We start from the raw sequence: 14,765 nt of genomic DNA, 5'->3' as shown, positions 1-14,765 counted from the left end.
AGAGTTGCTTAGATTTATGTTTTCTATAGGTAGACCTAAAGTTTACCTAACCCTATCAAAACAGAAAGCTCCTTGAAAGAGGTAATATGTCAGGCCTACTGGGCAGAAATCAATGATAGACTATCGTATAGATAATAGAACCAAAATGAACGAAACTTAAGAGATCCGATTGCTTGTTTATAAATAATGACACACTTAGCTAGCTAGCTACCCACCTTGCTCCTTTCTGTTAGCATGTGCACGTAATACACCATCATGCTTTTACAATAAGTGTCTTTAGTTGTGGACACTACATCACCACTCGCTCTTTCTCTTGGTCCTCATCTTATTAACTCATCTTCATTTTGCACCTGTGTGTTTTATCAGTTTCTTTATGAAAATATTTAGTGAAATCCATGGCTGTAGCTAAAGCAAGAGGCTATAGCAGCACACAAGTAGCCTACAAATGCAAGCAGTGCCGATCATGCCCTGAGCTCCTGAAGTGAAATGAGTGCTACTGGAGTGAAATTGGAGCAGGCGAGAAGGGCAACACTCCAGCTTTTGGGATACTCACGCCGCGCTCCAGTCCAGGTCCACTTACACACACCCCTAACTCACCACAGTTTAGAGCGGTCTGTCCTCCCATAGACAGAAGGATTCCGTCAGGTCGTTCGGTCTTAATGACCTCTGTGACGAACTGAGGCGTGACAGGCAGGAAGTAGACAGAGTCAGCCTGTTTAGTCCCCACCTCGTTGGTCTGCACCGATGCTATGTTCGGATTCATCAGCACCGTCCTCACGTTCTCCTCCTGGAACACACACGCAAGGAGGGAAGACACACACACACACACAGAAATGTTGATGTACGTTTTGACTGAAGACATTTGTGGAGATTGTATTCTCTGCTATGTGTGTATGACAAACTTAAACCAGGCTATCATGACAATGACTATAGGAGTTGGCTGTACTGCAAAAACAAACCAGGCTAAAAAACAAGTAAAATACAGTGCATTCGGAAAGTATTCAGACCCCTTGACTTTTTCCATATTTTGTTAAGTTACAGCCTTATTCTAAAATTGATTAAATAAATGTTTTTCCTCATCAAGCTACACAATACCACATAATGACAAAGCGTAAACAGGTTTTTAGACATTTTCGTAAATCTATCAAAAAACAAATACCTTATTTACATAAGTATTCAGACCCTAGAGCTGGCCGCCCAGCCAGAGCAATTGGGGGAGAAGGGTCTTGGTAAGGGAGGTGACCAAGAACCCGATGGTCACTCTGACAAAACTCCAGAGTTCCTCTGTGAAGATGGGAGAACCTTCCAGAAGGGCAACCATCTCTGTAGCACTCCACGAATCAGACCTTTATTGTAGAGTGGCCAGACGGAAGCCACTCCTCAGTAAAAGGCACATGACAGCCCACTTGGAGTTTGCCAAAAGGCATCTAAAGGACTCTCAGACCATGAGCAACAAGATTCTCTGGTCTGATGAAACCAAGATTGAACTCTGGCCTGAATGCCAAGCGTCACATCTGGAGGAAACCTGGCACCATCCCTATGGTAAAGCATGGTGGAGCCAGCATCATGCTGTGGGGAGGTTGTTCAGTGGCAGGGACAGGAAGACCAGTCAGAATCGAGGGAAAAATGAACGGAGCAAAGGACAGAGATCCTTGATGAAAACCTGCTCCAGAGCACTCAAGACCTTCGACTGGGGCGAAGGTTCACCTTCCAACAGGACATCGACCCTATGCACACAGCCAAGGCAACGCAGGAGTGGCTTCGGGACAAGTCCCTGAATGTCCTTGAGCGACCCAGCCAGAACCCGATCGAACATCTCTGGAGAGACCTGAAAATAGCTGTGCAGCAACGCTCCCCAACCAACCTGACAGAGCTTGAGAGGATCTGCAGGGAAGAATGGGAGAAACTCCCCAAATACAGGTGTGCCAAGCTTGTAGCTTCATACCTAAGAAGACTCAAGGATATAATCACTGCCAAAGGTGCTTTAACAAAGTACTGACTAAAGGGTATTTGACTAAAGGGTATATGTGATATTTCCTTTTTAAAATTTTGCAAAACTTTAAATACATTTGCAAAAATGTCTAAAAACCTGTTTTTAGCTTTTTCATTATGGGGTGTAGATTGATGAGGAAAAACAAATATTTAATCAATTTCAGAATAAGGCTGTAACGTAACAAAATTTGGGAAAAGTCAAGGGGTCTGAATACTTTCCAAATGCACATGTGAGCCTCTGCTTCTTTGTTTGTTGTAAAGTAAATATTATTTTTTTTCTGTAACTTTTGGACAAGCTTGATCAGATCTGTTTCAGCCTCTCCTGACTGGCTCTCCTAGATCTGGTTCAGCCTCTCCTGACTGGCTCTCCTAGGCCCTCTCACCTTCATGGCTTTGACGGCCTGTGATCCAGAGTAGTCAAACTCCCCAGCCTGACCAATGGACAGACCTCCAGACCCCAGCACCAGCACCTTGGAAACCTGCATTAAGAAAAACACAAAGACACATTAATAATACAGTATTAGCAGCGCTTGACTTGGGCAGGAGCTCACCGGAGCGGAGTTCAGACACCTCAAATGTTCTACTGCTTAAGTTTCTGCACCTATTATAAAATATTAGCTCAAAAGTATTGTGGGACTCCTGCACCTAAATACACACAGTACCCACACCCAAAATGATTAACGGCACCTACTTTAGTCCAGGTCAAGCACTGAGTATTAGTACATACATGTTAGTATGTTTATATACTGTACATCACCTTAATTGGGGAGGATGCGTTTATGGTAATAGTGGAACGGAATCAGTGAAATGCTATCAAATACATGGTTTCCATTTGCTCCGTTCCAGCCATTATTATGAGCCGTACCTCACCTATGATCCTGGCATTTCAAGCGCCATGCTCTTACCAACTGAGCCACAAAGTAGAATCGCTCATGAAAAATGATACAGATTTTTGGGCTTCTATTTTGATGAAGTAGAATCATTCTTTACTGTGTTGTACCTTTCATTAGCTAGTATCTTACCGGAGTCCTAGGTGGGATAGCAGGCTTCTTGGGCATGACTGACACAATGTTGGCCTCCTTCCCATTCTTTATCAGGGATATGAACACATCAAATAGGAACTGCAAAAAAGACAGTGAAAATTAACTATGAATCACAGAAAAGATAGTTTTGTCTGAATTCTACTGTGGACTGTCCATCCTCTGCAGGAAAAAGTATTTCCTGTGTACTTAACAAGCCAAGGCACAACAGGGTTATAATGGATGCAGAGGTGTTTTGCAGTGATCAATAGTTTAATTGCATCCGTTTGTAGAGCAGCTTTACCTCAGTGTCTGTAGGTCCTCCTTTAGCTTCTGGGTGGAACTGAGCCGTGAAGACTGGCTTGGTGTCGTGCATGATACCCTGGGACACAACAAGATAAAGTTTTGAACGACTAAATTTGTTGTAAAAAGAACATAGCTATAAACTTAGGTAGAAGTTCACTTCATCTTTCTTTAACCAGTGTAGTCCAGCCATTCGGTAACAGTGTTTCCAAGAGAGTACGGCGCTAAGACAAATAAATACAACTGAACCTAATCATTCAAAACAATCATGCTGTATCTATTACAAAACCCAAGAGAGTGTGTTTCGTGTCGTCAGTGGCCTATGCTCCCTGAAGAGTGATGGGCCCCCTAAGTAAGTAATTAAGAACACAAAGCAGACTTCGTTGGTTCCGTCGTTGGCGTTAACAAACAGCGGGCTCCATCCAGGTGGTAGAGAGGTGCTGTCAATGCCATAACCATGGTTCTGGGCTGTGATGAAGGCCTGACCCGTCATCACATTGAGTACAGGCTGGTTCTGACCTCTGGAGAACAATAAACATAATTACAAATTACATGTAGTTATATCTTAGTAGCCACAGACTTAGAAGGCCAGTTTCCCAGACCAAGATGAAATCTACTCCAACACTAAAAATAATGCTAAATAGAGTATCTCCATTGAAAGTGCTTTTTAGTCCAGAATTAGTCTTAATCTAGGTCCAGGAAACCAGCCTATAGAGTTCTAATATCTCTTCAATTCCCCTAAGATAGAGGGTTAACTTCAACAGAGCAAGACCCTAATGAAAGAATCAGCTGGCAAGAAGGACACTAATACATGTCCTGCGGTGGTCATGGAATTGATCAGAGGGCCTTTAAAAGGGGGGCCGCAGGCCACCAGTTGCCCATCCCTGGGTTATAGGGACAATGGAGCCCTCAGTATCAGGCCATTAGCGACATGATGGTCGTTGGGTACGACCAACACATGTCCATTGAGTCAGAGGAGAACACTGACTCAACGGTCACATGGAACTTGAATGCGGTCATAACTAATGACTGTCGGTAATACGGTCACTGCAACAGCACTACCTGCAATGCATGTGTAGTTTACCTGTTACCCATGGGCAGTTTGTAGGACTGGGCCCCTGCAGCCAGTGCTGTGATCTGGTTGCCCATACAGATACCAAAGACAGGCTGTGGCCGGTCACTCTCCAGAACCTAGGGATAAACAACACAGCCAGGGAGGTGGTAAGATGAAGGGGAATAGACCAGAGGGAGAGCAATAATGAGTATAATGTAGTCGTATGAAACCACTTTCCAACTAGTTTACAACAATTAGTTTAAAAGAAATCAAAAGGTGGCAAGCACATATTAATAAAGTATGACTCGGATGTATTTTGAGCAATCACAACACAAATGTTGCTCTGTAGTCCAATGGGCAGCTGGTACCTTGAGGATGTTTTCGATGAAATTCCATCTGGTAATGCTAACATCTTTTATCATGGTAACACATCACACCTAAATGGTTTTATAAGACCTTTGTAAACTGTTCTCTTCATCTAATTCTCTTCCCTCTATAGTGCAATGGGCAGCTGGTTATGTTACCTTGCGGACGTTCTGTATGAGGTCTCCTGCCAGAGAGGGATCCCCAGGGCCGTTGGAGATGAACAGGCCATCATAGTCCAGACTCATCAGGTCCTGGTTCCAGGGCACCAGATGGACCTCAGCACCACGCTACAGCATACAGACAGAGAGAGACATTTATTATCATCAATTCTATTCATGCTGCTATTAGTGACTAGCCCAGGGTCAGTATTTATGGTTCTCTAAAATAACATCTTTCATTCTTTATTTCACACTCAAACCCACAGGGTCATACTATGTAGTCTAGGGCTGACCCCAATTAGTCAACGTTGAGACTTGTTGAGGACTTGTCTGTTTCTCAAACTTGACACTCTAATATACTTGTCCTCTTGCTCAATTATGCACCGGGGTCTCCCACTCCTCTTTCTATTCTGGTTTGAGACAGTTTGCACTGTTCTGTGAAGGGAGTAGTACACAGCATTGTATGAGATCTTCAGTTTCTTGGCAATTTCTCATTTCTCTAGAATAGCCTTCCTTTCTCAGAACAAGAACAGACTGATGAGTTTCAGAAGAAAGTTATTTGTTTCTGGCAATTTTGAGCCTGTAATTGAACCCACAAATGCTGATGCTCCAGATACTCAATTAGTCTAAAGAAGGCCAGTTTTATTGCTTCTTTAATGAGCTGTTTTCAGCTGTGCTAACATAATTGCAAAAGGGTTAGCCTTTTAAAATGATGGAGTGATGGTTGCTGATAATGGGCCTCTACGCCTATGTAGATATTCCATTAAAAATCTGCCGTATCCAGCTACAAAAGTAATTTACAACATTAACAATATCTACTCTGTATTAAAACCTACCCAAACCAGAAACCGTGGATAGATGGCAGCATTCCTGCAAAACTGAAAGCGCGAACCCCCGCATATAACTATGGCAAGGTGGCTGGAAATATGGCCGAATACAAACAGTGTAGTAATCAAACAGGCAAACGTCAGTACAGAGAAAAAGTGGAGTCGCAATTTCAAGGCTCAGACACAAGACGTATGTGGCAGGGTCTACAGACAATCACGGACCACAAAGGGAAAACCAGCCATGTCACGGACACCAACGTACTGCTTTCGGACAAGCTGAACACCTTCTTCGCCCACTTTGAGGATAGCACAGTGCCACCAACGCGGCCCACTACCAAGGACTGTGAGAGCTCCTTCTCCATGGTCGACTTGAGTAAGACATTTAAGCGTCTTAACCCTCGCAAGGCTGCCGGCCCAGACGGCATCCCTAGCCGCGTCCTCAGAGCATGTGTAGACCAGCAAATATTAAGTCTCATCCTATCCCAGTCTGCTGTGCCTACTTGCTTGAAGATGTCCATCATTGTTCCTGTACCCAAGAAAGCAAAGGTAACTGAATTAAACGACTATCATCCCGTAGCACTCACTTCTGTCATCATGAAGTGCTTTGAGAGGCTAGTTAAGGATCATATTACCTCTACCTTACCTGACACCCTAGACACACTTCAATTTGCTTACTGCCCCAATAGATACACAAACGATGCAATCGTCATCGCACTGCACACTGCCCTATCCCATCTGGACAAGAGGAATACCTACATAAGAATGCTGTTCATTAACTATAGCTCAGCATTCAATACCATAGTACCCTCCAAGCTCATCACTAAGCTTGGGGGCCCTGGGTCTGAACCCCGCCCTGTGCAACTGGGTCCTGGACTTCCTGACAGGCCACCCCCAGGGTGGTGGAGGTAGGAAACAACCCCTCCACTTCACTGATCCTCAACTCAGGGGCCCCACAAGGGTGTGTGCTCAGTCCCCTCCTGTACTCCCTGTTCACCCATGACTGCATGCTCACGTACGCCTCCAACTCAATCATCAAAGTTTGCAGACGACACAACAGTAGAAGGCCTGACTACCAACAATGACGAGACAGCCTGCAGGGAGGGGTAGAGGGCCCTGGGAGAGCGGTGCCAGGAAAATAAACTCTCACTCAACGTCAACTAAACAAAAGGAGCTGATCGTTTCTTCAACCTCAGGAGGCTGAAGAAATTTGGCTTGACCCCTAAAACCGTCAAACTTCTACAGATGCACAATTGAGAGCATCACCACCTGGTCCGGCAACTGCACCACTCACAACCGCAGGGCTCTCCAGAGGGTGGTTCCCAGTGCAGCACCGGGGGCAAACTACCTGCCCTCAAGGAAACCAACAGCACCCGATGTCACAGGAAGTTCAAAAAGATCAAGGACATCAACCATCCGAGCCACACCTCATGTATTAGCCTAGCCAATAGGCCGATATGTTTTGATAAGGTTTGTATCACAACTAAAAGTGTCCTGATAACTTCTTAAAATTAAGCACATTAATCCACTTTACAAGTGGTTTAGCTCCTAACTGGCATACATAAACAGGGTGTGAGTTTCAAGTTTAGGAAGATAATTTTCGAAATAAAAAAGGCACCTTGAAAGTAAAAGCATTACATGTGTATTCGCATTTGCAGTCACTTTTCATAATGGAGTTTTCCTGCTAATGAAACATTTGCTCTTATTTGCTCATGCCATGTAAGCATTGCTTGCTTATAATGTGAAGAAATAGCCTAATAGTTTATCAACATCTTAAGCTAAATGTTCTGATCTGTTGTGTCAGCCACATTGCATAAAAAGTGTTTTGATGCTAGTGGTTGTATTAATTTGGGATCTATTGCATCCCACTACTATCCCAGACTATGTTTGGAATATTTATTTATCACACAGAATAGATTGACTTCTGTACTATGGGGGGATAATAGATTGACATAGGCTAGTGCTTTCGCTGTTCGTTAGGCCTACTCATCTTGTTGGCTGACGAAAAGCAAATGTGGAGAGTTCTCACAATATGCACCTCGAAATTAGATAAGGACGCGCGCAGTTGAGTCCCCGATGTGTCTGTCTTCACTTGTAGCCTGTGAGAAAGACCCCATCACGTGATGGAGAGCCATGTGAGTAGGAGGTGCTTAGGAGCGAGCAGCACTCCGGGCCAAGGGCACAACAGCCACAGGCTGCAAAATAAAACATTTTAGGGTGCAATTTGAGGCAATATCAAGTGCTTCTCAAATGGTGAATGAGAGACTAATGAAGTGTGTACAGCCTGCGCAAAAAAGAAAGCAGAGCTCATGCCTTTCAAGCAACCTTTTCCAAATCATCGCATCATGCAGCCTTGCAATGTATTAAAAATGTAAACATATAGCCCAACATTTGTAGAACAACTAATGTTACATTAATAACTCTAATCATATAGGAGTACCTGTTTTCTTTGTTAACCGCTCAACACAGAATAGCCACATGTGCTCACTCTGTCAAATCATTTAGAGAAAATATCCTTTCTATTTTATTCAGCTTTGTTCAATTGTATTCTTCATACTATGAAATAATATAAAATAATGCCATGGAATTCTAAGCAAATGTTGTCTGCTAAATGAACTATTGTAGCCCACAGCCATTTGGCATAGCCACAGCAGGACAACTCATAGTATGCTATTCTGTTCTTCTGAAATAAACTACATTTTCCTCATATCATGCTTCTTTAGACCTGTCTAAAATAAATAATGTATTTATTTATTTATTTTTATTTTACTAGGCAAGTCAGTTAAGAACAAATTCTTATTTTCAATGACGGCCTAGGAACAGTGGGTTAACTGCCTGTTCAGGGGCAGAACGACAGATTTGTACCTTGTCAGCTCGGGGATTTGAACTTGCAACCTTCCGGTTACTAGTCCAACGCTCTAACCACTAGGCTATAGTCAATTACCGTGAGACCAACTGTTATTAGCCCTACTCTGAGGGCCCAGAATAGTTGATACAACGTTTGAAGTTTGTTGCAGACAGGCCATGTGTAGCCAATGTGATTTATAGGATATTTATTTTTATCAGGATATTTTCTACCTGCAGACTGCAATGTTTTTATTATGTAGGCTACATAGTTACCAATGGCAATACAAGTTACATTTTAGGTTTGTATCATTTTCATTTCGATTTGATTAGCCATATGACAATGATTGAGAAATAGAGAAGTTATTATAAATTATATGAAACTGTTTCATGAAAATATGCATATGAAAACCATAACTGGCAGGCAATCTATTGGTCGAAAGAACAGACCACTTTCAGTCAACCAAGATTTTTTTAGTTGGGACAGCCCTACTGTATTCTAAGTTGTATCATCTACGGACAGAAGAGATGAGGTCAGTGATCAATGGTGAACTTTCTCCTCTAGTCTCCCTTTCTCACCTTAACAAGCAGCCTGATGATGTTGTGCTTGATGCCACAGTCAACAGCCACCACTTTGATGGGGTTACCTTTCCCAAACACTCTGGTCTCCTGGAAACATACAAGAACAATGAAAGGATATCATCATCATCAACAGGGGGGAATATGTTTTGCAACAGAATCATATCCATAATAACAGCATAAACTTGATCGTATAGCAGTCAGAACGTACCTTTGTTGAGACTTCTGCTAAAATGTTCTGCTGGTTAGGGTCTGATATCTCTATTGGATGGCCCTCAAACTCTATCTTCCCCAACACTGTACCCTGGTCACAAAATAAAGAGACACATTTTCTGTCAAAAACAGCTTTTTTCTTCAATGGTCACGTTTCTTTAAACACAATAAGAGTAAAGCAGTAACAAGACTAGCTTCCTGTCCAGGGAGTGTACTTGTACATCAAGCTGCCTCAAGCTACATAGACAGGAGATAGGCTCCTGCCCTATAGGCCATTCTGGCTTTGACAAGGCTTACCTTGTCTCTGATGATCTTGGTCAGCATCCTAGTATCCACTCCAAACAATGCAGGGACCTTTCAAACAATATGAGAAAATACTAATTGCCATTTGACAACATTAAAATTGCAGTAAGACTTGTGCTGTTAGAAAATGAGTCGAAGTACCATGTTTTCAAAAGGTTCTTAAAACCACTGTAAATCAGAACTGGTGCATTAGCCAAAAGTAAAACATCAAATTCATTAGTAGTGGGTCTGCACTCAAAAAAGTGATTTTATTTCTCAATTAACAAAAAGAAAATCTCCTTTTTGAGAGCGGACCCACCACTAATGAGAACTGTAACGCTGGGGACTTTTTATGTTATGTTGACTATGTTAGAAGGCGATGAAGGCGATGAAGCCAATGAAATCCCCCAAACTCTCCCCTAACCCAGACAACGCTGGGCCAATTGTGGTGCTCCCGGCTGTAATGGCGCTTCATCACTGCAATGCAATGCCTTAGGAAACACTGTACAGCTGGGGACTGTAATGCTGTCTCTACTACCTTCTCCTCCTGTAGCCACTGTCCCAGGGACTTGACAGAGTTCCAGTGACTGTACTCATGACTGTAATCCTGCACCAAGAGTCCAGATACCTACAGAGATCACAACACAAACCAAACACTTGAGTTATCAACCTAATAAAGCTATTATTTATTTCCTCTGTAAAGAGACCTTGTAATATGCACTTTAAATACCCTAAAATATTTACTTGACTAACAGCGAAGCAAAGGAGCAGTCAACTTTAAAATATAGCATAACATAACACTGCTCTTTTACCACATCTTTCCCAAACATTACTATTTGGGAAACTATACTATTCTGGCCCTCCTATTTAATTTCAACTCTCCATTTCGCAGCTTTTCTCTTATTGAATTAAACTCTGACATTGTCCTTTTTGCCTCAGTGGATCAACGTTAACCTTTTCTGCCCAAATTCCCAAAAGCATTTGGCGTGCATTTTCGCTAAGCCTCGCTGCTTCTTAACACACGGCTTGCTTAACCCGGAAGCGAGCCAAACCAATGTATCGACTTGCCAATTTTGTGATATCCAAATGATAGTTACAATCTTGTCCCATCGCTGCAACTCCCGTACGGACTCGAGAGAGGCGAAAATTGAAAGCCATGCGACCTCTGAAACACAAACTCGCAAAGCCGCACTGCTTCTTGACACACTGCTCGCTTAACCCGGAATCCAGCCGTGCCAATGTGTTGGAGGAAACACTGTACAGCTGGGAACCGAAGTCAGCATGCATGTGCCCGGCCCGCCACAAGGAGTTGCTAGAGCGCGATGGGACAAGGACATCCCAGCCGGCCAAACCCTCCCCAAACCCGGATAACGTTCGGCCAATTGTGTGCTGCCTCATGGGTCTCCTGGTCATGGCCGGCTGTGACACAGACCGCTGCGCCACTCGGGAGGCCCACAATTATACATTTATGATATTTTTTTCTCTTTATTGAACCTGCCTGCCACCCACCTGCCCTTCATACACACAATATTTCATGACCCTAAACCCATCCACCTGCGGATATACCCACTGGGACTGCGGGTTATGAGTCAACCCACACATCACTAACACAGACATGCTCACACACACACACACACACACACACACGATAACATTACAGACCCACCTGTATACGGTCTGACTCAATGTTCCTCCTCAGGCCCAGCTCATCCAGCTCCTGAGTGTTCGGAACGCCGTAGTTTCCCACTATGGGGTAGGTCAGGGTCAGGATTTGACCTCTGTAGCTGGGGTCAGTCAAAGCCTCTGGGTACCTTCAGAAATGTGTAGTTATTATAGATATACATAGGTAACCTATTTGTGCTGGTTGTTGTCATGTTTGGTATGAGAATGAAAATAGGAGTTGGAAAAACTGCTTACCTGTCCCCTGGTTAGGACAAAATTGTCTCCCCACAATGTAAACATACTGTGATCCATGCACTTTAGCAATGATGATGACTGGCTGTTAATGGTGATTTAGACAAGACTGATCTCTTACCCCACCAGGCCAGTGTTGAAGACCAGCTCCCCAGCAGCAGATCGTTCATCCCCAAAGGAGAAGCCCTTCATCCGGGTACCATCCTCCAGGACCAGGTGGGCTATCTGGGCCTGGGAGAAGAGGTGAAGGAGGAAGAGCAGGAGAGAGACAAGGATGAAGAAAAAGAAGACATAGCATTATACTCACCTGTTGGAAACCGTTGGTATATTACTCTTCACGTTAGCCTACACAGTACAGAACACTTCCAAGAGTTGGACTGATAACTGGGCAACTGAGTAAATACAAGAACATGGTGGGAAAACTACTATGATACATTCACAGACCTATTATATGGCAGTGGCACATTTTTATATTAGAATGACCCTTTGTTAATAATTCAATAGAACCAGGTCAGGCTATAGTAAAAAAGTAGCCAGCCTTGCACAAGTTTGTGCTAGCTGGAACAGCTCATAGTAACAGGAGCCTATGTACAAGTACACCCTTGGACAGGACTGTAGTTTATCGCAGGGCCTTACCTCCCGTCTATCTCTTTAATGCTGAGTCTCAAGCAGAGACGCATCAGATCAAACTCCCAACCTTAGGGTGGGCACTTTAATCACAAGGCCACTGAGCCAGGCTACACAGTGCATTCAGAAAGTATTCAGACCCCTTGACTCTTTCCAAATTGTGTTATGTTACTGGTACCTAACAGTACTAGAGATGCACCGATATTACATTTTTTGCCGATACAGATATCCAATATTTTCCTTGGCATAAAAACAAAACATACCTGATAAACCATTTTGTGGCCTTTAAGCATTCTAATAGTTATATAGTTAAACACACACACACACACGGACGCAGCGGTCTAAGTCACCACATCTCAGTGCAAGAGGCGTCACTACAGTCCCTGGTTCGAATCCAGGCTGTATCACATCCAGCCATGATTGGGAGTCCCATAGAGCAGCGCACAATTGGCCAAGCGTCCTCCGGGTTTGGCCAGAGTAGGCCGTCATTGTAAATAAGAATTTCTTCTTAATTGCCTAGTTAAATAAAAAACACACACATGCCACACTGACCAAAATGTTATTTTGTTTGCATTTACTTATGTCTCCATTACCAGTAAAACATCATCAAAACCTATTTATTTCACTTACTTGCTGTGCTGTTTTGTTGTTCATTTGTTCAGTAATTTCATTCTCAACCAGGATTTCATCATACATGTCAGGCAGTGAAGCTACAGCTCTGTCTGTCCTTGGTGTGCACTGTCACTGTGTCCATTTCCATCTTGTCCAGCTGTGTCTAACATTTCACGTAAACCCGGTTTCCTATCTGCATCGAAGTAGTGGTCCTTGTACCTAGCATCGAGCATGGTGGCGACACAGTAAAGAGAGGCTGCCTGTTAAAGAAGTAGCGGCCCTTGTACCTAGCATCGAGCATGGTGGCGACACAATAAAGAGAGGCTGCCTGTTAAAGAAGTAGCGGCCCTTGTACCGAGCATCGAACATGGTGGCGACACAGTAAAGAGAGGCTGCCTGTTAAAGAAGTAGTGGCCCTTGTACCTAGCATCGAGCATGGTGGAGACACAGTAAAGAGACTGCCTGTTAAAGAAGTAGTGGTCCTTGTACCTAGCATGGTGGAGACACAGTAAAGAGAGACTGCCTGTTAAAGAAGTAGTGGTCCTTGTACCTAGCATCGAGCATGGTGGAGACACAGTAAAGAGAGACTGCCTGTTAAAGAAGTAGTGGTCCTTGTACCTAGTATCGAGCGTGGTGGAGACACAGTAAAGAGAGACTGCCTGTTAAAGAAGTAGTGGTCCTTGTACCTAGCATCGAGCATGGTGGAGACACAGTAAAGAGAGACTGCCTGTTAAAGAAGTAGAGGCTCTTGTACCTAGCATCGAGCATGGTGGAGACACAGTAAAGAGAGACTGCCTGTTAAAGAAGTAGCGGCTCTTGTACCGAGCATCGAGCATGGTGGAGACACAGTAAAGAGAGACTGCCTGTTAAAGAAGTAGTGGTCCTTGTACCTAGCATGGTGGAGACACAGTAAAGAGAGACTGCCTGTTAAAGAAGTAGTGGTCCTTGTACCTAGCATCGAGCATGGAGCATGGTGGAGACACAGTAAAGAGAGACTGCCTGTGAAAGAAGTAGCGGCTCTTGTACCTAGCATCGAGCATGGTGGAGACACAGTAAAGAGAGACTGCCTGTTAAAGAAGTAGCGGCCCTTGTACCGAGCATCGAGCATGGTGGAGACACAGTAAAGAGGCTCAAATGACACCGAATCGCTTGTTCACAGCCTCGAGTACTTTTGTACATTTTAACCCCACGGTCTGTGTCGGCAGTTTTGTTGAGCATGCATTTTAATTACATGACAAAGGGTATCACGTCTTCTGCAGATGTACTTCATTAGCTTATTTCTCAAGTCAGTTGTTCGAATGGGGCTAGGGATGTGTTCATGTTTCCAAGTTTCAAACATGTTCTCAAATGTCATTGAAATTGCAGCAGTGGTATGAGAACCAGTACATTCTTGAGCATGCAATACGGCTTTCCTCAGTACGAAATCCTCGACCCACATGGGGCTGACATCGTTGGTCCAAATGTCAGTCGTGAAGCTAATAGCAGTGACACCCATAGCAAGTAGCTCATGGATGTGTTTCAATATTACTGTGTAACTCCGGTAGGGCAACATCTGAAAAATAGTGACAACTTGGTAGTGTGTACCGGTGCTCGACCATATGGCAAAAGCCAACATCATCCACGACAGAGAACGGTTGATTGTAAAGGGCAACGAATTCCATTATCTTGGCATTAATGGATTTCACCTATGAGTTGTCTCACTGAAATTCTTACTTTTTCAAATGACTGCTCAACTAGAACTTGTTTGTTGGAAGTGTGGGCTTACTATTTTTCCGCTTTTGTTCTGTGTAGTGCTGTAGGTATGCACATCAGCTTTGTCATCGGTTTTGCACACCGACGTTAAACTAGACATCGGCCGACGCCGATGTTGGCATTTTTAGCAATTATCGGCCGCGGCATTCAAAACAAGGCTGCAATGAAAACTAATGGGACTGTAGCGACTGTGTTGGCATCAAAATCTGGGGTGTAAACCACGTTT

General features: G+C 43.7%; 1 protein-coding gene across 1 annotated transcript in view; it reads right to left on the bottom strand.

Moving 5' to 3' along the window:
- Positions 1 to 14,765, bottom strand: part of cps1 (carbamoyl-phosphate synthase 1, mitochondrial) — an 88,444-nt gene that overhangs the window by 66,898 nt on the left and 6,781 nt on the right. The window contains exons 2-14 of the mRNA XM_064944422.1: positions 11,670 to 11,779; positions 11,301 to 11,445; positions 10,173 to 10,262; positions 9,650 to 9,706; positions 9,351 to 9,443; positions 9,140 to 9,229; positions 4,893 to 5,021; positions 4,399 to 4,505; positions 3,694 to 3,835; positions 3,316 to 3,393; positions 3,015 to 3,113; positions 2,376 to 2,471; positions 598 to 787 (exon numbers count right to left, since the gene is read on the bottom strand). Of these exons, the coding sequence (XP_064800494.1) occupies positions 598 to 787; positions 2,376 to 2,471; positions 3,015 to 3,113; positions 3,316 to 3,393; positions 3,694 to 3,835; positions 4,399 to 4,505; positions 4,893 to 5,021; positions 9,140 to 9,229; positions 9,351 to 9,443; positions 9,650 to 9,706; positions 10,173 to 10,262; positions 11,301 to 11,445; positions 11,670 to 11,779 (1,426 nt within the window). The remainder of the gene's footprint in view (positions 1 to 597; positions 788 to 2,375; positions 2,472 to 3,014; positions 3,114 to 3,315; positions 3,394 to 3,693; positions 3,836 to 4,398; positions 4,506 to 4,892; positions 5,022 to 9,139; positions 9,230 to 9,350; positions 9,444 to 9,649; positions 9,707 to 10,172; positions 10,263 to 11,300; positions 11,446 to 11,669; positions 11,780 to 14,765) is intronic.

Source organism: Oncorhynchus masou, chromosome 29 (assembly GCF_036934945.1).
Source record: "Oncorhynchus masou masou isolate Uvic2021 chromosome 29, UVic_Omas_1.1, whole genome shotgun sequence".
Classification (NCBI taxonomy): Eukaryota; Metazoa; Chordata; class Actinopteri; order Salmoniformes; family Salmonidae; genus Oncorhynchus; species Oncorhynchus masou.
The sequence above is the reverse complement of the archived record's forward strand: the minus strand, read 5'-3'. Positions and strand labels throughout refer to the sequence as shown.